General features: G+C 49.0%; 1 protein-coding gene across 1 annotated transcript; it reads right to left on the bottom strand.

Annotated features, from left to right (window-relative positions):
• Positions 1-1,919: 1,919 nt before the first annotated feature.
• LOC119433147 (uncharacterized) lies at positions 1,920-22,929 on the bottom strand. The gene is made up of 3 exons (XM_037700291.2): positions 22,722-22,929; positions 5,211-5,375; positions 1,920-2,822 (listed from the first exon to the last, which is right to left on the bottom strand). Exons 1-3 carry the CDS (start codon positions 22,789-22,791, stop codon positions 2,626-2,628), a joined length of 432 nt encoding a protein of 143 aa, XP_037556219.1. The 5' UTR covers positions 22,792-22,929; the 3' UTR covers positions 1,920-2,625.
• Positions 22,930-24,297: the final 1,368 nt, after the last annotated feature.

The following is a 24,297-nucleotide window of genomic DNA, read 5'->3' on the forward strand; positions in this document are numbered from 1 at the left end:
ACTCAACGAACATTCAGTTCCAATCTTGCTCTAGCAGTAGTCCCCCTAAGACCGTTCCGATCAACTCAATTTTGGTGTACTCTGCGAATGAAAATGTACTAGGGACAATCTGGCACTGTTTATTTTTTATAAATATTGTGTGTTAGCACACTGTCCAGTGCCGTTGTTCCTAGTGATATCCACGAACATGTCAAACCAGTAAAATGCTAGCTGAACAAATGTTCAGTCACAATTGCAAGAGCCTTTAATTAGTTTGTTATTTTATTCATACATTGAAGAGTTTGGAATATACTTGTTAGCTTCACATTTCTCAGGTAGTCCCTGTAATAGAATATACTTATCTATATTTCTATTTTACTATAGTTATCTATATTTTTGCTGCGTGATGGTCAGCAGCAAACAGGCCCCTAGTACAATGCCTATATTGAAACATTCCGTGCTTTGAACTGTGTGCAGAAGCTTGCCAATGTGAAGGCTATGTTGCATTCTTGGAAAGAGTTGGCAAAAGTTTACAGGTGTTACACGGTTTTACAAGATTTCGCTGTGTGCCGGCTGATACTATTCACTTGCTTGCATCTCTGTGAAGGAGCTATGAATGGACTAGTGTTGCAAGAGTTATACTAGGAGTGAGGCAGACAATCAAGCGTCAGTGAAAAATGTAGATGCAAATTCAGCTTATACCTCGATGTGTGCACTTATTTTCTGCGCAATAAATGTATTATTATTATTATTATTATTATTATTATTATTATTATTATTATTATTATTATTATTATTATTATTATTATTATTTAGACATTTGAAGGATGAAAGGCAGGGAGTTAGCCAGGACTGAGCCCGGTTGGCTACCCTGCACTGGGGAAGGGAAGATGGGAGGGAAAGATTAAGAGCAGGCCCTTTCATGACAGTGTACTACCCGCAGCACCAAGAAAAAAAATGCACTACGATTTTAGCAAACGTGTACTTCTTCAAAGACGTTCTCGTCGTTCTACAAAAGTCTCTGATCTTCTGGATCTTCTATTACAGCTAAGATTGTCAATTCCATGAAAAAGGGGCGAATTGTCTGCATGCAGCACCACTGGTTACACAATTCTGTCGCCTTTACGATGCTTGGTTAGTACTCCGCTCGTGACGGATATCGAGGGCAAACTGAGGATGCATGGCTGCTCCGATACACGCTGAAGCGGGCTGGTGTCACTTTTTAACCTCGAGGAGCTATGAAGATTGTCAATTCCATGAAAAATGGGCGAATTGTCTGCATGCAGCGCCACTGGTTACATCATTCTGTCGCCTTTACGATGCTTGGTTAGCACTCCGCTCGTGACGGATATCGAGGGCAAACTGAGGATGCATGGCTGCTCCGATACACGCTGAAGCGGGCTGGTGTCTCTTTTTAACCTCTAGGAGCTATGAAGATTGTCAATTCCAAGAAAAAGGGGCGAATTGTCAACATGCAGCGCCACTGGTTACACCATTCTGTCGCCTTTACGATGCTTGGTTAGTACTCCGCTCGTGACGGATATCGAGGGCAAACTGAGGATGCATGGCTGCTCCGATACACGCTGAAGCGGGCTGGTGTCACTTTTTAACCTCGAGGAGCTATGAATAGACTAGTGTTGCACAAAATATGCTAGTCCCGTTGCTTTTCACTGAAAAGTCGGGAAGATCACGAAGAACGTAGTCGCTACTGCACTTACACAAAAACATACGAGTATCCGCCGGTGTGACAGATGTTGGTTCCGCAGCAGTACTGAAAAGTCATTCGTAACAAGGCCAACCAAGCACTTCTGCACATGGCAGCAGGACTTTATTAATGCGCAGTTCTGGAAAGTGCCATTTCTTCGCGACCTGGCGTTGGTGCTGTGTGCCGCTAACAAGCACATGATGAATACCAAGAAAAAAGCGTACGAGTTCCCGTTTTCTGTTTTTTATTAGTACAGCTCATCTATGTATGTAGGAGGATCACTAATTACGCTTTGCTACGCGCACGAATCAGATTATAATTGCAGAAGTGTTGTAGAACAGCGCACACAGGTCGACATTGAACGTCCTTTCAATAGGCATACTAAATAGATCGTGTGCGCAATCTCCCGCAGACAGCTTCGTACCCGCCAGCTCTGGCAGCGTGGCACAAGCGAAGCAAGTGACGCGTGTAAAGCAGCGACATCCTATTTTTTTTACCTCTTTTATTTCCTTTTTCCATGTTTAATGATCAGGTGCTAAATAACTCGGAGACGCGTGCGGCTTCGCAGGCCGTGTCGGCTTCGGAAGGATAGCCATATGTGCCACGGCCAGCCCACACGCGCATGCTTTGGCGAAAGGAACGTGTCGAGAGGTGTGATTTTATGAATGAAGAACGCATGTAACGGCTGCCTCTGAAGACAAATAGCAAACCGGGGACGCTAGCTGGAACGCTGGTTCTGAGCATACGGGACCGACTTGAGGTACAACAGGTGGTCAGCGACGGCGCTGCTACTGGAAACCGAGTCACCAAGGTTGGGCAGAGAAGGAAACTTTCGAAGACTATGGTCCGGCGGCGCTATCGGCATCTGTCCCGAGCACAACAGCCCGGCTGTGGGGCTCACGACGGGGGCGGCGCTGCACGGGCGCGCTGGGTCCGCGCCGCTACGCAACCCGCAGTGCCAGTAGCACGCCCACGGCCGCCAGGCCGACGGCGGCGGCCGGCACGCTGGCGCTGTTGCATTTGTCCTCGAAGCAATGGCACACGTTGACGCGTCCGCCGAAGCCGGCCTTGTAGTAGCATGGCCTATCCGGCTCGCCCTCCACGGCGCACTGGCGGATCACGCGCTTGACGGCAGGCACTGCGGAGGAAAAGGGCCGAAGTGAGAACATCGTCCTCGGGGTGTTCTCGCACGCCGGTGCGCGCAATATAATTTGTAGTGCACATACTAGTTAAGATTATTAGTTTCAGTAGGGTTTAGCTCATACCAGCCACGTTACGTGACAAATGATGCGGGGATGGAGTGCACGAGCCGTTTCGGTATTACTAGAAGCAGTAATTCCCACCGCTATTGCAGCAGAGCGAAATCAGGCCACGGTGACATTTTATCAGGTGAGGAACATCGCCGCGCACGCAGAGGCAAGTGCGGCCGAGTGCGTCGTATCGCCGGCCTGTCCCTTCTGCGGACGGGTGCTCCACGCGCTCACACGGCACGCCCTTGACACTTTTACCCAGAAAAGAAGAAGGAGACCGACCCTCGCTCGACACTTTCGCACGCGGTCTCGCTAAGCAGCACTGCTAGGAAAGGATAACGAACACCGCGGCGCACGCGCGTGGCGTCTCTGTCACGGCAGTTTACTCCAGAGGCGATGAAGAGTGCGACGGGGCGTGCGCAATGTCAATAAAGGCTGGTTGTCGTGTTCCCAGCCGCGCCCCCAAAGGTTGCAGGCATTGATACGCAATTCCCCCTTTTTCTTGGCACAGGTCTCTTGACCCGCGTGATCTACACCATCGCCAAGAGTGCTTGGCAGCAAGTAATAATTTTGTGAGCATGCGCATATCCTACAGCTTTGCGTTAATGAAACGCTGTGCAAGTGCTGCAAATACTCCGCGCTTCTCGATGTTACTCGCGAAATATTACGGTTGTCCAAGCTGCCATGCAGGAATAATGCGGCCACACCACAGTTCAGCAAGTCTTGCGGATGTTTTGTTTTGTTTGTTTGTGTAGACTAGTCGAGAACTGGTAGCTTGCTACGAGTAGATACACGACTGATCTTACGACTGCTGTCGTGAGAAGCTGTTAACTGGCATGCTTATACGTCGTAAAGTGGACCCGCATGCTAAGGGAAGCAGCATAGTGGAAGGCTCCGGATAAATTATCGTTCTTCAACGTGCACAGAAGTTTCAGTACACAGGTGCTTTGGTGTTTTGCCCCTACCGAAAAGCGAGCACCGCGACCCTGTAACTTGCGTCTTCGGCTTCAGCAGCAGAATGCCCACCGCTGCAGCGGGTGCATAGTTGTATTTATTACACTTCGTTATTTTTTTTTTTTTGCGAACTTGCGTCCCAAATTAGCGAACTTCCGTTATGTTCAGTAATTCAGCTCTATAATGCTCTACAGTTAATATAATAAATTTTAGGGTTTTACGAGCCACAACTATCTCACGAGGTACGCCGTAGTGGGTCCAGACTCCGGATTAATTTTGACCGCCCGGGGTTTTTTGACGTGCACCCAATGCACGGCACACGACCGTTTTTGCATTCCGCCCCCATCGGAATGCAACCGGGATCCAAGCCGGCCGAAATATTTTACAGGCCCTTTAACTATTTACAAACATAGGCTCAGGACGGCTTCTGGATTTGTCCTCAGACATAGCCCGCTAAATTTAGCGGGTAAAACAAGAGAAGGACGAGTATAGCAGGAGTGCGTTACAAGAGAAGCCCGATGATTTTTCAACACTTATGCCCTGTAGATAATCACACTTTAACTAGTTAAAGATAAAACGCTCACGGCCCCGAGATAAAACGCTCATGGCTGCTATCAGGCGCCGCAGCTGGAGTAGAAGAGAAGATGCGCACTAACCTGTTATATCTGAACCTATTTTAACTTGAAGATGCGCACTAACCTGATCGATAACAGCCTGCGGCAGTTATTGATCAAGTATTTAGAAATTACTGAGGCTGTTTTTCTCACCTAACTCATCTGAACTCATCTTTAAAAAAAACGCGCTAGAAAACAAGAGCAAAAACAAAATTCCACTTTCCACTTGCACGTCACTGCGTTAAATTGCGTCCCCGACAATAAGGATCGCCTCCCCAATGAACACGTCATTACGCGGCAAACGTTTTAAACTGTGACGGGTCAGCAATCCTGAGGTATTCTGCAAGAACGGCTCTCAAGAACCGCCCTTCATGAAATCAAAACCAGGGGAGGAATTCACGACGCTTTTCTGTGTGATATATATGATTGGCTGAAAATTTCTTTTAAGAACAATTCTAGCGTAAGAGCGTTTTGTACAGAAGTACATGCCCGATGTATGTACATGCAGGCTATACGCGACCCCCTACAACCATGCATCGGTCGCGCGCACCTTATCGAGAGAAAAAGAAAAACCTTCTCTGTCTTGCCATAGTGAGTCTGGTTTGAATGCTCGCGTTACAGCATTTTTTCGCGTGCTTATAGCTGCCAAAAGAACAAGTGTTTTGCCTCGGCAGTGCCATACGACTAAAAGTTATTTTCTTAACTTACAGCCGTTGACTTCAAAGTCGACGTTCTCATCGATCTTCCTGCAGGCCGTGTACTTGGAGCCCTTGCTTAAATCACTGCACTTTGTTGCATTCATGGTAACTGGCGGGTTCTCGCAGTCAGGATTGGTGGCAGAGCTGCAGACGTAGCACTCGATGGCACTGGTAGCTGCAAAGGAAAACATTGGGAAGCACCGTTAGCAGACACACGGCCGTTGCGACCCCTTCTACTCCTATAAGGACACCATTCGCAGCTAGGGCAGTCCAGGCGCACGCTGCTGACGCAAGCACCGCGCTACAACCGTGGCTCGAGCCGACGCACGCCAGCTTTAGCTTCTAATCTACTTGCAGCTTTTATAAACTCTCGGTCAAGCGCTTAATCACCACAGATATTGGAATTCAAGCTCTAGCGAAAACGTCTGGCCTTTGACGAATGGCAAAGGCTAAGCGATGCGCCCATATTATTGCATTCCGCGAATTCTTTGCGCACGCCGGTGAACTACATTCCTTTAACATTTCTGAGGCACTAAGGGGACAAAATGCCACGAGAAACATATGGATGCCACTTTAAAGCTTCGATCAGACACATGGTGCCCCATAAGTGAGGAAAAGAATATATCATCAGACTTGTTCAAGACGATGCACTGCAGGGCAAAGTCCTTTCCGACCAGACATCTCGAATTACCTCCGTGCTGCGTCAACGGAACCCATCCTAATAGACAAGGACCGAAAGGAAAGAACAAAGGCTGTCGTATAGACTGTTTGTGTGCCGCCATTTGTTCTGTCCTTTCTCCCCCTGTCGGCCTCCCTCTTAATTGTGGGATTTGACGTCCCTAAGCTGCACAGCGGGTTATGAGGGCAGCGAGGGCTCCGGATTATTTGCAGCCACCTGGGGTTTGCTTAAATGCGCACCCCAAGCACGGCATACACGAGCGTTTCGTGCATTCCACCCTCACGGGAATGCTTCCGTGGCGGCCAGGATCGAATCCGCAATCTCGTGCCCGACAGCGCTACGCCATGACCGCAGCAGGAGCTACCGCGGCCTGTTACCTGCGCCTTAAATAGTTTCGCTCGAGTAATGCGCTCTCTCACGCAATCATTTCTCGCTCCATCTCCCGCTGCGCGGTTTTTGGCTTCATATTTGTTATCTTCCATCTTTCGCTACTTGGTGTATATGAACGTGATATACCCAACTGCACAAGGGGCCGATCTCTTATTCCCTCGCCAGGCGATTGCAAATTGCTTTAGTTTGCTGCATAAATAAGATAAAGTGTTTCCCACTGTCCACGGAGACGACAGGATCCGATGCGGGCGATGCGGCCGAGAAAACATGTAAAGTTCGAAACTTTGTAATTGGACGGGGTGAGCGTGCACGGGGAGCGTGCGATGGAAGCTTTTCGGTAGTCTGCACGGGATAGTCTACACCTGCCAATATATAGGAGCCTAGCCAGTTTGCCCAAGTCCTGAAAGGCAGAGATTGTACAAGCGAAAACCTTCCATAATCGGCCTCTGAAGCATGTCGGCTTGCTTGTATAGGCTTTCTCGCCCGCTAGAGACCGCAGGCCATGGAGGCAAGGCTCAGCGTACTTAGACCGGAATGTGCTGTACGTGTTCGGTGGATCATTGTGAATAATGGCCGTTTACTGAGGCCAGGCCTACTAGAGAGGAACTCCCCTACAACATAACCAGACTTTCCCGAGTCCTGCGCTGATCAGTAGCTGGTAACAAGAAAGAAATGAGAGCTTTCTCGTCTCCGGGAAAGCTGCTCCACATTTGTAGCGCATTCGCTGTAGGCTGCAATAGTACGTGGCCTGAACCTGTATTCCGATTTTATTGCGATAGCAATTATATGGACACTCAAAAGCAGATTTCTGCCGTCGCCGTCGCCGTCGCCGTGAGGTTCCGTATGACGTCAATGGAGATGAAATCGTCGCCGCGCGCCGAACGCTGTATGTGCGAGTGAAAGGGCGCGAGGGGCGCGCGCTTTCACGGGAAGTGAACGCACGGCGGAGAACAAACGCGCGTTCTGCGCCGTGCTCGCTTAAGGGCTGCAGAAGTAAGCGTCTCTTTCCTCCTTTACAATCACCATATATGTAGAGCAAACGCGCCTTCTTCCGACGCGCGAGAGGCCGTGGGGGAGGGGGGGGAGGGGGAGGAAAGGGAGGCGACGTTTAGCTGCGGCACCAAGTACCTATTTATATCAGAGGCTCCGGCAACAGTCACCAACGCCGCACGCATTTTGAGCGAACGCGGGCAAAACGCCGAAGGCGTCGACAATAGTTCTGCGTGTTGCCGGTGCTGCTGCATGTCCAAGTTTATACAGCTGATAAAGCTAATATCATTACTCCGTATAGCTCTCTACAAATTTGCTATCGCAATTGATGCTTCGCCTTTCAGGTGAAACTGCGACAACTTTTTCTTATTTTTCTCCACTCGATGTAGTGACGTTTACCGAAAAACAGGTTCTCTGCAGAGGAGAAGCTAGCGGGAAACAGCGTGTTCACTGGCATAAGATCAGCAAAGTACCAAGCACATTAGCTTCAAGTGATCAACGCAACAAGACTTCGCAACATTGGATACTTGTAGCCTGCGTTCCCCTAAAAGGTCGGAAAACAAAATATTGCGATGTCCCTGAATTATATTGTGGCAATGCAACACACGCTTAAGCAAGCACTGAAGCGGGCCTCGTGCGCAGTTTTCTGTCGATGAAACTAGCACAATGTTCTTGACCTTGTGCGATATTTAACCTGAACCGACGAGCATCGTATGATCGGCAAAAGAGCTGCGGGTGTGTACCGCACGCCCTTTGTCCTATGGTGGTTCACAAGTTGACAACAAGGCACATCGGCGAGAAAGCGGCGTGGTGCAGCACTGATTCTTCGTTAAATCAAAGACAGACCATGAATTATGTACAGAACAGCGCGCTCATCACCGATGGATTTTACATGTGCAAGAACCGCTTTAAGAGGCAGCTTTAGCTGGGCAGTTCATATACCTGAATATATGGGAAAGGAAAGATCGGTTTTCTCGGCAACCACTGCAGTACTTTTAATGGAATTTGTTGCATTTAAAAGAACAGTAACTGGTAGATATATATATATATATATATATATATATATATATATATATATATATATACCACTGCAGTACTTTTAATGGAATTTGTTGCATTTAAAAGAAGAGTAACTGGTAGGAATATATATATATATATATATATATATATATATATATATATATATATATATATATATTCCTACCAGTTACTGTTCTTTTAAATGCAACAAATTCCATTAAAAGTACTGCAGTGGTTGCCGAGAAAACCGATCTTTCCTTTCCCATATATTCAGGTATATGAACTGCCGAGCTAAAGCTGCCTCTTAAAGCGGTTCTTGCACATGTAAAATCCATTGGACAAATGTTTGAAGATTAATGAAAAAAACTAAAAGCTAGAGTCGCAAGTTTTCTACTCTGTACCTCCGAAATAAATATACGACAATTCTGTAAACAGCACTTAATAATACATCTAAAGCAGCCAAAATTTATGTATTATACGCCGCTCTAAGATATACGACTAATTTATGAATAATACTTTTGAAACACAAACAATTTCACGTAAAGCTGTAAATTCAAATACCTCATTTATACGCTTGAGATGCTCAAACAGATGCAGTTTACAGAACTGGGATATCCGTTTTTGGTGCAATGTTGCGAATTTGTAAACGTCATGGTTGGATTTTTTTCGAGACTCGCCGATTTTCGGCAAGTTTCGTAAACAAGGGTAGCGGTTTGGGCTAATTGGTATGTCATGATTGCCGGGGAAAGCGGTAGCACGACCTAGGCAATAGAACGGCTGGACGTCGAGACAAACAAGGACGAGAGCTCAACCTTGTTTGTCTCGTCGTTCAATTCTTTTCCTTCGCGCTACGGCTCTCCCAGGTAATATTACACAACATTTGAGGTTGTAAATCAAAATTGTACTTCCTAAACTCGCCAAAATATAACATTCTCTCTCAAATGCAACAAATTTAAATCCAGTCGGTCCAGCGGTTGTCCCAGGATAGCATTTCTGCGTTTTACATGCATTTCAAAAGGCGGCATCGGAGTTGGCTCCGTGCTGAGAAAAGTGAGAACGAAAGGCGGGTGGAGCATGGCGGCCAGACGTAGGGAACAAGGAACATACTGCAAAAGCAGTTGCCCACTCCGAGCGCTACACTTGAGATATCTTCAACGAACCGGTTATCGGCGCACCTCGAGATTACAGTTGGCGTCGGCCGGCGGCAAACGTGCCGCCAGCGCGAAGACAAGCTTTTGTATGACGCACACTCCGCCTGACGTCACTTGCCGCAGGGCAAGCTCCGGTAGCGCACCCCCCACCGCTGAAAAATAGGTCGCCGGCGAGAGAGAGGGACCGGATCGGGCACCTACACCGGCGCAATGAGCAGCGCCCCGACAACGCTGTCCTCGGATATGAAAGCATCAAAGTTCACAAGACGTGCGCTTCGCGCTGTGCCAGGTTATTAAGTGACCGGGCAAATTTTAGCACGCCGCTGGCTGTGCAGTAAGCCCCTTGCGAGTTAGACCGCAAAGGCGTGGAAGAGACGCGGCCCTCGGCATCCGTCTTACGCGTGTATAGACGAATACTGTGCAAGCGTACGCGTCGCGAAAAGCCAAGGTTCTCATTGTAAGCTCCTGTAATATATAAGTGGAGTACATTTTTTTTTTTTTTTACATTCGGAGAAGTGACGGGAAAAGATATGGGCGATCTTTCAACACTCGGTGGTGCACAACTTATTAACACAGCGTGCTGCACAGCTCCCGAAAAGAGTAATGGCACCCAGAACACTAAAATAATTTACGCCCCTAAAAACTGAAAAAGGGTGTAGTTTGTCTATAACTCACACCCTTGCACCTAATAAAAAGGGAGTGAGGGTGTGTGTTATAGACACAATTACACCCTTTCTCACTTTTAAGGGTGCAAGTTATTTTACAGTGAATTGAAAGGTACTCAATAATAACAGTCCCGCTTCCTTGGGTACGCATCTGACGAAAGCTAAATTTCGCGCAGTCTAAAAGTGTGTCAGTAAGTTTCGTCAACGCTAAACTATATTTAAAAGAAGAGTGGCGTAATGTTTTGTACAGTCGGGGACAGCAATTAGTAAGCGCGTTCGATGTTTTGAGCTATGGCTGCCCAAAAGGGGAGGCCAAATGTGTACCGCGAAAACGCACGTATTAGGTACGAGTTCATCCAGAATTATTGCAAATCGCGTTATTGAAGCATCTGAAGTGCATTGAGCTTTGGATTATACGGTGCGCTGCTGATGAACTTGTCCATGAGCAACTTCGCTCCAGGCTGCTCTGTTGCTATCCAGGGTGCTTTATATCGACTTGGAACGAATTCTCAAGACTACGCAAGTTTCGAGATATTAATTTTCAACGTGTCCGATGAAATGCATTGGCGTTGCAGTTGATTTTGTGCTTCAATGCATAAAACAGCGTTTTCTTTAAAAGTGGAACAACAGTGCATTTTTAGGGCAAGTTTGACGGCGCATATCTCGAAACCAGTGCCGTCCTCGAAATTTGTTCCTAGTCTACATGCCTTGCTTACTCACTAGCTACAATTCGTATATTGAAATATGTGCCATAAAATAATTAAAACGTTAATTAGCGAAATTGTTAATTATTCAATCAAGCATTTTGATTTCCTATAGGGGTAATGGTCGCCTCATGAACAATCAGCGATTATAATTATGCTATCTACCACAGGTAATTATTAAAGATTTGGTGCAGTTAAAACAAAAACTGCCCTATTTAACTGATCGGAAGAGAAAGGCTCCACGAATTAGACAGACGAACAGAAAGGGGAAGTTGGAGGAAAGAGTAACCCGTACGGATAAGAAAGAAAAAATCCGAGCTGTTCGGTGGAGTTAGGAAAAATTGGTGTCAGTAACAGATTATTGCAAGACACGTATCCGTGAAAGCTCGGGTCGGATGCCTTGCTCTCCCGAGAAATACCTCGACAGTGCCTAAAGCGGCCAACCTTGTCAAACCTGTCACGTCATATACAAAATAACACGGGAGCGAGATATCAAAGATCGACGAAGTTAGAGAGCTGTAATATTTTCTTGCAGGGTTCCCGTGCGACAGTAAATGCCACGTTCACGCAAGTTTGAATGCAACTCTTCGGGATCGAGTTAGGCATTTTAGATTTCGCTTGACAACGAAAATGTTAGTCGCTGCAATAGTCGCTTGCAACGCGACTACTGCAGTGCACCCAGCTCAATTATTTTTACCCCTTTCCTGCATATGACTAGCGCGCGGTTGACATGGCGCATTCGCATTCCTAATACAACCCGGCAGTTGAAAATCAGCGCTTTGTGCGTCGTATTCTGTTTTTCTTTCGTTCCGTGTGGGTTTAGCGCTAACCATGAACAGCTATACCAACTCGCCCAGTTTACCATACTTCTCAGTGTATACAAGGAAAAGCCCTCTCAACAGCGAGTCTTTGTAACGCAAAATCGTTTCCGCGCGTCGCCTGAAGCGGGCGTATTCGTTCCGAGGCAAACTTCAAGATACCAGTTAGAAAAACGCGGAGCATGCCGGTGAATTCCGGTGGTTCTCGAGTGTTTTTCAAGGAGGTTTGGCGCACTCGATTCGGTTCTCCTCAAGCCGAGGGACGCGTCTTGCGCGTCTGCCGGCCGAGTGCTCCACCGCCGAATCGCCATTATCCACACTCAAGTGAGCGCTATATCTCGAGTGGCTGCTATCGTCTTGGCGATATGGAGCGGCGACAAGAAGGGACGAGGACCATGCGGCGCGCTTCACGACAGTAATCGGTGCGCGCAAGAAAACTCTCGCGCACCGCCGGAGAACAAAGTCGGCCACGGCATACACTACAGCCTCAGCCGTGTTGGTTGGGGAAACGAACGCGGTGCCATGATTCATAAGGCCGCTATTCTTGACCACATTTTGCGGACCAGACATTTAGAAGCTGTTGAAGATCGACTGCGAATCCCCCCCCCCCTGCCCCCCCCCCCCCCCCAAAAAAATAATAATAAATAAATCAATGCCTCATATCAACGCACGTAGCGAGGGGTTCCGGATTAACTTCGACAGCCTGTAATTGTATTTAACGCGCACCCAACGCATGGCACAATGTGCAGCCTTTTTGCATCCCGTTCCATCAAAATGGTGCCGCTGCGTCGGAACGGGAATCGAACCCGTGGCCTCAGCAGCAGATAGGCGTTGGTTACTACCGCTATCCGCGTGTGTCAACAGTATGTGAGCCCACGGGCGGTGACGAGAGGACGTGAGCACGTCGCTGTTCTTGAAGTTTGCGCCCACATTGGCGTCCCCGTGTCTGTTTACCTTTCCTTATCGCTTTTTGATGTTCGCTGTTAAGCTGTATCGCAGCCCGTGGATGCGTAGGCCTGTCAGTGTTTGCCCACCACGAAAGCCATTCTGCAAAAGCGGCACAAACAGTACTTAGCAGCCAGCGAGCACTCGCATGTGAAGTCTATAGCTGAGGATGGCACGTAATGCGCAGGGAACAGACACCTTTTATGAACGTCAAGATTACTGGGCATAAAAAAGAAGGAATATCAACTTGGCCGCGCACATTTGCACGGCAATCAGTCCGCATAAGCGTGGGCGCTGCAACGCCCATGCATATATACGCGGTTTTTTGTGTCATACAATCTCATTCTCGTTCTATACCGTTCCACAGGAATAGCGCATTGTTATAATTTTATTATCACTATCCTTAGCTTACTGCTCGGCAGATTAACCGACCAACAGCCATTAACAAGCCAGGAGAGTATACCAGCCAGTCCAATGTCAGTAAACTAAAGAAAAGTGTTGCTCACTAGCGATAGACATTGCAGCTGACTGAACTATCCCACTAATAACCCGGTCAACCCAGAGGTAGCTGCACTCTCAAACTTAAACCACACGCACACCCTGTTAAATGGTCTTTCCGGTTAAACTCGGGCATGAAGACGAAGCCTACCCAGAAGAGATTAAGAACGAGCGAATTAAGAGTCCACGAGCTAAGCCTATCCTATAATTTCGTTTCTGGCACGTGTTTATTTAACAATATTGCTCGCTCTGTTAATTAAAGTCGTTTCATACGAGACATTCGCCATCAGTCGCCACACGATACGAAGGAATGAACGTGAACTCGATCCACCGTGTTCACGTCGTAAGCTTCCATTGCCTGCTAATACCTAAACAAGCAGAGTGCGTCGTAATTTGCTCGCTTCCGATCGGTATTCTGGTGTACAGCGGAGTCTACCTTTTTGCAACGGAGCGCTTGACTAAACGCTGTTTCCTCCCGCAAAGCCCCACTCCCCTCTTTACAAAACCTTTTTCTTCAAAAAAAAGAAGAAAAATATGACAAAACGAAACCCAGAAGTGTGTACTTATCGCTCTACTCGCAAATGAAGTCGTGGAACAATGAAAGGAAGTTTGGTGAAAGAGCCGCTTCGCAGTTAATGCCAGCAGGAGCAAGAGAGCGAGAATTTATACGAAAACAGCAGAACGAATTTTCAATCGTCTTGCTCTATCCAAACCGTTCTGCGCAGGTGCAAGCAGGTATAAGATGACGAGGAGGAAGGACGCACATGTGGAGGAAGTCGCACGTGCCCGCGAAATCATCCCCCGTGATGAGCCTGGACAACCACGGCACAAAACATATCGCCCAAAGTAGGTATGTGTAGGTAGAGCAATATTACGCGCAACAGGAGCCTCCGGTTTCACTCAACATTTTGCCCTCAGCGCTCGTCTCTCTTTGGCACCGCAGCGCGTCCCACAATGGCTGCCCCGCCGCGAGCGTTGCTTCTCTGAGCCCCTGCACTTTGCAGGTGCCCCGATGGCGCGGTCGCGATAGGTGCGTCAGTTTCCGGAGCGATATAGGTCGGGTCCGTTTTATAAAACTTGCCGAGCTTCCCTCTCTAGTGTTTTATTTGTAATTAATTAATCACGACGTCTGAATTAGAACGGCATACATATTCCTTCTAATGCAACATAACTAAAAACTACCTTAGGATCCGTTAATTTCATATTCATTAAATTCTTGCGTTGAAGTGGAAATAACCACATGTCTTGTGTCACTTTTCTGCGATAACAATATCCCTGCGCTTTTCACGGCTGTTTTTATTATTTGCATTAATCGTATGAGCCCTTCTCAACTATTCAACGAATTCTGGGGTTCGCCTGTATAAAAAAAATGTTGTAGCGTTTGTCTTGTTTACGTGAAAATAAATTTATTGTAATTGTCTCTGCCAGGACAACGACGACAGCATTGTGTCGATGGCGGCTTCACACGCCGCGATCGCGCTGTGGGTGTGCTGCAAACATTCTTTCGCCTCTAATATGGAACGACGTCAGGCAGATGACAGGACATCACTACGGCCACAGCTGATCACAACCGACATTGGCCGCGTCGCCACGAATTGCACTTAGAAAGTGCTCATAACAGCTACCGCAGTATCAATGACAGCACGCCACTCACCGCTCGGTTTATCCAGGTCCTAAATCCGCGTCGCCTGACAGCGGCCTGCTGTCAATGCTGAATGCCAGAGAATCTACAACTCGATAACGTGCTAGAGGCAGGCACGAAATAAAAATTGGAGGACGCTTAAGCTTCGCTTTTGAGAGTGGAACGCGATAGCATTCAAAGATCCCTGACTGCTTCTCACGCTTCCCGACAACTGCAGCTTAAGCAACCGTAATGGTTACCGGGAAACACTGGCGGCGAACGCTATGTACGAAGGCGAGCTTTCTGGTAGAAACGCGACCTCTTGCGTGGGGCGATCCCGGAGATATTGCACAGCCGCGCCAAAAAAAAAAAAAAAAAAAATTCAGGTTTCCGTTTTTGTTTTGTACTTTTAATATTTCAGTCTGAGAAGATTTAACACAAGAGGCATGCGCTGTGGCTGTTTTGTTTCATGACACTTGTTTGTGGATTGTCATTCTCAAAATTCCGAGGAATAGCTTTGCCAAGAATGCAAGACAAGGTATGAGCAACATTAATGATAGAATGGTGTGGCAATATAACCCGCATATACCGCATGTCATATAGCAAGGCGTGGCATATACATGTACCTAAATATACTCGGAGGGCCTGCGTGGTTGGGGATGATTTTCTCCGCCACCCGCCGACATCGCACGCCGACGCCAGTTGCCGACGCCGGATTTTCTGCGACACGGGGCCTTTAACGCTATCGCGTTAAAACGTATGTGCTGTATAAGCAAAATCTCCCCGTTGACTGGCTCAATTTTATCGCGTTCACAACGGGAAGGGAGCGCGCTCGGAGCCGGTGGCATTAATAACGGTGTATTGTTTTTAACGCTAAAAGGCGCATGAAAACGGGCGGTGAGTAGTGAGCGCGTGCTTACCGCTTGCCGAACGTTTGAAGCATGCTCGTCATAACATAGACTACGCCGATATGCTTCCAGCACTTCTTTCAAGCTTTTCGGTGCACACTGCAGCCGCCACAGATAGTGCTTGCGCATCCAAGGGGCACAAAGTGCAGTACATACGACCTATCAAGCAACGTGTTCGTACTGCGAGGTGTGAAGTATGCGCAACGCGCGGCTGCTTGGAGGCCTCTTCAGTGGGGACAGCCGGGCTGATCGCAATTCTCTCGTCGCGACGCCCCATCCAGATCTCCATGTCTACGAGGAGAAGGGCATAAATAGGCATCAGCGGCTTGCCCAAGGGCGACTCTCCCAGCGGGCCAGACTGCCACCCATGTGCCGTCGCGCCTCCATTCACGCCCCCTCCTGCGGTGCGATTCGGCACAGTGGTATGATGTAACGGACAGCGTTCACCGCTCTTGACGCGCAGACGCCAGACCAGTTTACCCGCGCCAGTCAAAACGCAGCGTTGCTAGCTGAGAACACGAATAAACTATACTAGAACCACGTAACGTGCAACACACAAGCGCTAACGGTGAGAACGAGGATGCGTGACATCCTAGACTTCTCATCCCCCCCCCCCCTTTTATTGCGATAGCAATTATATGGACACTCAAAAGCAGATTTCTGCCGTCGGCGTCGCCGTCGCCGTCGGCGTCGCCGTCGCCGTCGCCGTCGCCGTCGCCGTGAGGTTCCGTATGACGTCATTTGGAGAAGAAATCGTCGCCGCGCGCCGAACGCTGTATGTGCGAGTGAAAGGGCGCGAGGGGCGCGTCTTTCACGGGGAGTGAACGCACGGCGGAGAACAAACGCGCGTTCTGCGCCGTGCTCGCTTAAGGGCTGCAGAAGTAGGCGTCTCTGTTCTCCTTCACAATCACCATGTATGTAGAGCAAACGCGCCTTCTTCCAACGAGCGAGAGGCCGTGGGGGAGGGGGAGGGAAGGGAGGCGACGTTTAGCTGCGGCACGCAGTGCCTATTTATATCAGAGGCTCCGGCAACAGTCACCAACGCCGCACGCATTTTGAGCGAACGCGGGCAAAACGCCGATGGCGTCGACAACAGTTCTGCGTGTTGTTCCTACCAAAGCCGCTCACCTTACTTCGTATGACATTGCTGTGTTGCTATCGCATTCATTGCTTCGCCCTTAGGGCGAAACTGTGACATTTTTTTCTGCTTTATGCTTCCCTATGAAGTATTTTCCGCAGTAATAAAGGGGGGGGGGGGGGGGGAGGCAGAATTTAACGTCCCAAGGCAACACACGGGCTGTCAGGGTGACGACCGTCGTGGGGGGCTACGGATCATTTTCGACCACCCGGAGTTGCTTAACGTGCACCCAAAGCCAGTAAACGAGCATTTTTGTATTCCACACCCTACGGAATATGCGGCCGAAAGGAATCAAACCCGCGACCCTGTGCATGGCAGCAGAACGACATAGCCACTGAGCCACTACAGCGGCTTAGAAAAAAAAATTAAGAAAGAAGGGAAGAAAGATAATGACCTCAGGGGAGAGTATAGAAAACGAGTGAATTCCTAGCCGTCCCCCCTTTTTTTATTATTCTTATTCGGGGGTTTTGCCACAAGGCATATGTAGTAAAAATTAACAAAAGGGGCATCAAATAAATGCGTGCATCCCGGTGTGATGCAGGTACCGCAGCAATGAGTCGGCGCACTTGTGCGTTATCCAACGGGTGTAGTCCCCTGAAACATTAGGCTTCAGATTGACCTCCCTAAGCCTCTTGTGCCAATAATATCCCGAGTACCAGGGCACAGTCACAAGAGATGAGGAACGTCCGCCGTAGACACAGGCGCTGGGCAGTTGGGACAAAACGTTGCAGGGATGTCACTTGTAGATCCCCAATCGTAGGTGACGGCAGGTGTGAGTGCCAGCCCAACCCGAAGCCTCCGAACACAAACTTCCATTTAACCAGGGAGAGGTTGACAGGAAGGGAGCGGAGACAGGGGGGCATAAATGCAGGTGTGTCCCATCGGAGAATAGACTCCTGTGCTAGGAGGAGACCTCGGGGTTCAGAAGGAAGCGAGGCTGGTGTCAGATAAAGATGGTGAGTGAGTCATTTGGTCCGACGTAGTGGGAGTCCGTTCAACAACGTTTGCAGTTCCCGTTTTTTTTTTTCGTACTTATAGTCAATATAACGTCTTGGAAGGTAGTTCCTTGCCATAATCACCAATTTAAAAAAGGGGGGAGAGAAAAATTTCACGCCCGCAATTTATACATCTCGAGAGGCAGCTTCAAGCTACTCGTGACGCCTGCAGCAGAAAGTATGTCCCACATCCGCCGCCAAGGTTTGTGAGTGGTGGCGCTGGCTAACACTCGCAGGGTTAGTTCTACTAGTAAAAACATAAACACCCCAGAAAGCGGATGGGAAAACGGCGCCGCGGTAGCTCAATTGGTAAGAGAATCGCACGCGTAATGCGAAGACGTGGGATCGTTCCCCACCTGCGACAAGTTGTTTTTTCATCCATTTCCATTAATTCACTGAGTAAGTACAAGTCATTTCCCCTATATTGTCCTTAGTGTCGTTCTTTGTTGGCTTCTTATTAATAAAAATCGGGCCCCTCGGTTCCCTTTCTTCCCATGGCACAGCTTAGCCATATACAGCACATCATTGCGTAAAGGGGTAAGCTCCACCGACGGCGTCTAACCAACCGCGAGGGGGAGCTGCCATGAAGGAAGCTTTATGATATAACGATGAAATGGTGCGTCGACCTTTGACGCTTTCGCAACAATCGAGCATTAGCGAGAACGGCGCCAGCATGACGTCCAATTTATGAAACACGGAAGCCTCCGCATACGTATCCAAGAATTCTGCGCGCTGTCGCTATGTCGACGTTGACGAAAGAATGTGCAAAGGCTTCTGGTATCATAAGAAGAGTTGGCTCACATGCGCTGATATCGGGGCCGCCCGAATCAACAAAATTGCAATAAGTCACAAAGGTCGAGAACGCTTCTTGAGGGGATACGTAGAGCAGGTGAAATGACAGGCGCCGCTTTTTTGTGCCTTTCTTACCCAGGAGCTCTATGTTTAATTTTGTATCATGTCCTAGCAAGCCCTACTGAGCACCCTAGTGCAGAATGTTTCCGCCAGACACGGGCAACCCTTGGTGTATGTTCGGCATACGGTGTACGCCGAACAGATCAAAAAGCACGAACGACGGGAGTCTTCCGTCTGCAGTCACGTTTAGCTAAAAACGATCGTTCGCGCCCATGTCGTTGACCTCTGCTATCGATTTCTCAGTTCGCCTGTACGGATACATTTTCTCGTTCTTTGTTTTTTGCCTTGTTGTACACAGTAACCCAGTGCGCTGCATCGGTAACCGCCAACTGCCGCGGAAGTACAGGTGAAAGCACGGTAACCGCTACACCGGCCGGCCAGCGCCGTGAACGTGACGACGCAAACGACAGCGCTAACGAACTACGTCTACACTGAATGAAGAAAGCCGAACCATCATAGAATGGTCGCGAGAGGCCTTGGTACAGTCGCGCCACCCACTTCCCTTCTCATTTTCGGATTGGTGCCGCATGCGGTCGACTCGCAGCCATTGCCACAGCCGGCACGTCCTTGCGAAACGCGCTAAACCAGCGTCACAGATCGCTGGTCCCCGAGCCAAACGAGGCGTGCGCGAAAAAGAGCGCCTGCCGCCGTTGCCGGCACGTCGCCGTGCGGGTGCAAAGCGCGACCGCGCAGTGGCGCTTCCATGTAGCAGCTACCCACTTTCTGTCGGCCTCGTCTTTCGCTTCCATACTGCTGCTGCTCGCGCAAGAAGCGGACTAGATAATGGCGAGTCGGTGCGCCGTACAGTGCCACGACCTTCGAAGCATCCTCCTCCTTTCTCGCACAGATTCTTTGGATTTCAATAAAACAGAGACACACAGCCGAAAAATAGAGTAAGCGTAAGAGCATTTCGATTATACTGCTAAAATACAGTTAGCGCAACCAGAACCATCATGTATGCTTTATGACCTTGTTCGCTGCACTTCAACGTGCTGATGGTTCCAGATCGATAGCATATTCATCCCGTGACAAAACAATGGAAATGAAGTCTGAAAACTGAAAAGTGCAGAATATGCAGTGTCCCCCACTTTTGGGGCCAACGCCTCATTAGTATTCAAGCGCTCACCATGACCTAAATTTCGAGTGAAGGCCTGCAGATAAATCTTTCAATAATTAAAATCTGTGTTATTGTGGCCACTTTTTTTTTATAAAGTAAGATAAAAGGTCAAGTTACATCGGTCGGAAGACTAGAGAGGCATTTCACTTAAGAGTGGACGAGTCTGTGCGTGCAACACAATGTACAAATTTTTTCTTCGCTCATAGATTGAGTTCTCTTTTCGTTCTTTTTAGCACTTCCCTAACAGCCTGTATCGTGGCGAAAAGCGTGCAGACTCAGAAGCGGGCCGTTATACGGTTCTTGGCGATGCTCCCGAAAAGTTTAGAGACGCAAGAGTTATATCACGTAAACAGCATTCTTCACAGGCACAGTTTGCGCGCTGAAAGATCATGCGACATTACTATCAACTTTGCGTTGCACTGCATGAACAAATCACGTGGTATCTCTCGTACAAAGCTACCCACAAAATGCCGCCGTGAGAGTCGCAAGATGGTCGCACGCAGCACTTTAATCACCCCGTCTAAAGGTGGGCTCTCCTGCTGGATTCTAGAAGAAGTCGGGAACTTGTCCTTTTACAGCTATAATGTCCAGTCCATTTGGATAAGAAACGACTCATGCGTCGAAATCAGGCGAATATGAACAAGCAAGCTTTGTGTCGCAGCGTACCCAATCGCATCGGGTTACGAGATGGTCGCATCGAAACGTGCGAGACTTTGCCACACCCACAGGTCAGATACCACGGCAAGAGCACGGACCGGCTGAAAGGCCATCTTGAAGTATACCGAAAAGCAGCCCGCTGTTCAGTGAGCCATTATTCCGAGAGGTCGTGCCTCGGCGCCACTTTTCGAGACGCATCCTGCGAATTAGGCATCCAATACACTGAAGGACGTCACGCATCCTGCTTCCCCCATCCCTATAGTAGGGCAGGCGCACATGCACTGCGTATCTTTCGCGGCGAAACTTTTACGAATATGTCCGGACGCGCGGAGTGCGCAGTTATCTAGATGGCTTCTTATGCCCAATATGCCCTATCAATGTGTCTTTGTTAACGTACACTCACTTGCGGAGCACCGGTAACGTACAGCGGAGACTTTAATCGGCTTTTGACCTTGCGCGGTTGTTGTCGTCTACGTGCATATCAGCCCGTACTGGTTATGCGTGTGCGCATCCGCCCGTTTCATCATCTGCTTTCGCGTCTCGTGCAGTCATGCGTTGCGCAAGTTATTTTCTTTGTTATACCTAGCAGGAGCCAGCGCAACTGCGCTGCTTGCGGCTACTGAGGAGACTTTCGAGATGCTGTAATAGTAACAAAAAAAAAAAGTAATGTTTTCCTACTGAGTGACTGTGCATAGACATTGGATGCAGTAGCGCACCTTTTATTACGCTATAAATATTCGTCTATTTAACATGGCATGCTTTTAAGTTTCGAAAAACATCCCTTAATTATTATTGTGCTGCTCAGGGGGTTTCGGGAGCGGCTAACCAGGGAACCCAACCAGGGAAGAAGTGGTCACGTGTAAAATCACCGACTGCAGTAGAAAATCCATGCAACGAGTGAGTCCTAGCATCGATGTAATCACATGAAAGCGTGAAAGAAAAACTTCGTGTTGTGCCGTTCTCATGAGCATCACTTGTCCAATCTATGCGTGCAGCCCCATTTACCGCCACATATTGATTCATGGCGAAATAATCCATTCCGTGGTGTCACTTTGGTTGTTGTAACGGAGAACAATGGTGCTTGAGCTCCTATAGTGATCATATCATTCTAGCTTCTGGTTCAAGTTCAGCCAATAAAGAATGCTGGAGAATCTCCGCACTAGTTACCGCATAATAAAATGTAAATGGAGGTGAGCTAATGTTGCATAAAACTGATGCGCTCTTCAAGCAGATTGAAGAAATTGCTATACTCAGCACTAACACATCCACTGGCGCTAAGCTCTGAGCAGAAATATGATCGAGAGTCGCACGGTGACGACCCATTAACACATTAGAAATGTGCCGTGAAAACTAAAATGAGACGCAGTTGATCACGCGTAAGGTTTCGTCCAAGGTGAACCCAATCCAAGCAGAAGCAGCACGCATTATTTCAGGGGCATCGTCATGCACCAGAAAGGAGGAAGAGGAAATGACCTGAAGGACATCAATTTCGGAATAATGGATGCACAACGTTATTCTCGGGGAAATCGCCAGGCAGATAGAATGGATGTTCGTTATTTGCTGTTTTAACGTGAATGTACTTAGCTACGCGTGTTCACTGAGCAATTGTGTCAGAAGGAAACGTGACGTACGTTCGGGCAGTCGCTTAGCCTGGCTGCTGGGATCCGTGAATATAAGCAAGCATCCCATGCGATGGCTTTCAATAGGCAGCAAGGTAAAACAGGAGCGTTTCACGTAGCTACCTACTGCATCGCACTTCGTTCCACGAGTGGTTAGTGCTACGCGCCGAAACCGCGGCGCCGCCACTACATTACGTTCAATACTGGAACCAGGCGCGAGAGCTCGCTGCAAGGAAACCGCGCTGCTCTTGCGCCTCCACGAGGCAACGAAGGGGAAAAACACCGTCGCCCGTTGACAGAGCCAGCGATTATAGGCGAGATGCCGGATGCGGAACCCATGGGCCCAAGGAGCTGTTTGCGCCTGTCAAAGATCAGGAGATGAGCACGGAGCGCGCGTTTCTCCGCTAAGGCCACGAGGTTTCTCAACGCGGTTTCGCACAGCCGGGCTGATCGGTGCAAATGGCCTTCGCGCAATAGCCGCGAGGCAGAACCCGTACAGCACGAGCCTGCTTGTCGCCGGGGCTGGCCACATCGCGCGCGCGGGCGGGCCGGTGCACAGATTGCGGCGGCGGTTCGAACCCGGCGCTGGAGAGATGAAGAAGCCGGGGAGCCGGCGGCGAACGGGATGCGCGCAATGCAGAAGAGCGGCGCGTGCGAGGCCGACCTCTGTTCGACCTTTAGGGCCGCCACTCACTCGAAGGCATCGTGGCCAGCGTCAGGAAGAAGGCGGCGGCCAGGGCCGCGGGCTGCAGCTGTGGGGCCATTCCGAGGGCGGCAGGGTTCCTCCGAGGCTCGACTTCTCACGACGACTGGCTCACGGTGTTCGCTGCCGACCGACTCTTAGCCTGCCTCCGCCGATCCGTGCTCGCAGGCGGCTGCTCGTCACGTGGGGCCGCCTCCGTAACGCCGCCGCTGCTGCCCTGGCGGTCGCCGCTGGTGCAACCTGCTCTCCTCTCGGCGTCGCGGTTGCAGCGTTGGACCCCCCCTCCTCTCCCTCGCGGAAAATGGAGCAGCGCCGGGCCGCGCGGCGGGTCTTTCGACCGCCCGCTTCGCCTCCCTTCCGCTGCCGACAAACGCGCCTCGTCCGGGCATGCGCCGCGGCCACTGTGTGCCGGCCGTGGCGGTTCCCTTTCCTCCCGTCTCTGGTTCCTTTGTAAATCATTCTATTGAGGAGAAACAGATAACGGGATTCCCTAAACATAAGTGCTTTGACGTAGCTGTGTGGGAGGCTGACGACGTGATTGCGAATGAGATGGTGTCAGTGATGAACATATTGACCAGTGATGCTTCTTAAATCATACCGCTCGAATATTAATGAATGCCTTCTCGAAACGCCTGTAGCAATGTCCGCGAAAAGAACTGTTAGTTCCGGCAGTGACGTCAAAACACATGATCGAGCTCCCCACGACGGTGACTACTGAGCAGCTGATTGAAACAGAAATTCTTCGATACACAGGACGAGCCGAAAGCAACGACGAACGAGATCTAAACGAGCTAATGACATAAAACTTCGACATATGCTCTTGATGTGCTCGGGGAAAGCCCTAACATCATTGCAATAAAGCCGATCCTCGGTATTTTGAAATTATAGTTTGTGCTGCAGCCTCCGGCAAGCACAGCTGACACTTAATTCTGTACGTACATCATACATGAAACTTCAACGAAATGGCAATATTTCCAAACGTCATCGCAGTTACGAAAAAGGTCAGTTTACGCTGGAGATAGTCGGGCACAGTCAGGTCTGTCTGCAATAAGCGCAATTATGCTAGGGCTTCTCGATTCTTCTTATCTAGTGAGTTTCGTGATATTAACATTGGTAGTCTCAGATGGCAGTATTCTGCTCCAGGGAGCATATGGCTCAGTTCTATAAAAATAAGCTAATAGTTGTTGGCGATTTCAGCCTGCCCGGCATTTACTGGGATCGTAAATAATCGGGTGCCTCTTCTGTTTGCGATGCAAATGTGCTTTTTGATATGATGTTTGATCACAACCTTGTAAAATTTTTCGTAAACCTACCCGACTAGGAAACGGTTTTGGTTCGCTCCTTGACCTCGTCTTTCTTGAATGCTCCTTTTGCGAATATTCTGTACCTGTCGAACCTGGCCTGTCTGACCACGAACTTGTTTCCTTCTCATTGAATGTTAAACATCCCCATGACGCGCATGCACCTAAGGTTGTTAAAAATTTGGCGCATGCCGATGATGTGAGCTTAACAGATTATCATGATTTTTGTTTCATCGAATTTTGTCAGAGTGACGTCTTGCAGCTTT

The sequence above is a fragment of the Dermacentor silvarum genome, chromosome 1 (genome assembly GCF_013339745.2).
Source record: "Dermacentor silvarum isolate Dsil-2018 chromosome 1, BIME_Dsil_1.4, whole genome shotgun sequence".
Taxonomy (NCBI): domain Eukaryota; kingdom Metazoa; phylum Arthropoda; class Arachnida; order Ixodida; family Ixodidae; genus Dermacentor; species Dermacentor silvarum.

What these genes read in the sequence shown, in the direction of transcription:
- LOC119433147 (XM_037700291.2), bottom strand. Translation starts at nt 22,791, where the DNA reads ATGGCCCCACAGCTGCAGCCCGCGGCCCTGGCCGCCGCCTTCTTCCTG. An exon ending in GCTGGCCACGATGCCTTCGA is followed by an intron (nt 5,376 to 22,721) that starts GTGAGTGGCGGC and finishes TTTCCTTTGCAG; the next exon opens with CTACCAGTGCCATCGAGTGC. An exon ending in CGACTTTGAAGTCAACGGCT is followed by an intron (nt 2,823 to 5,210) that starts GTAAGTTAAGAA and finishes TTTCCTCCGCAG; the next exon opens with TGCCTGCCGTCAAGCGCGTG.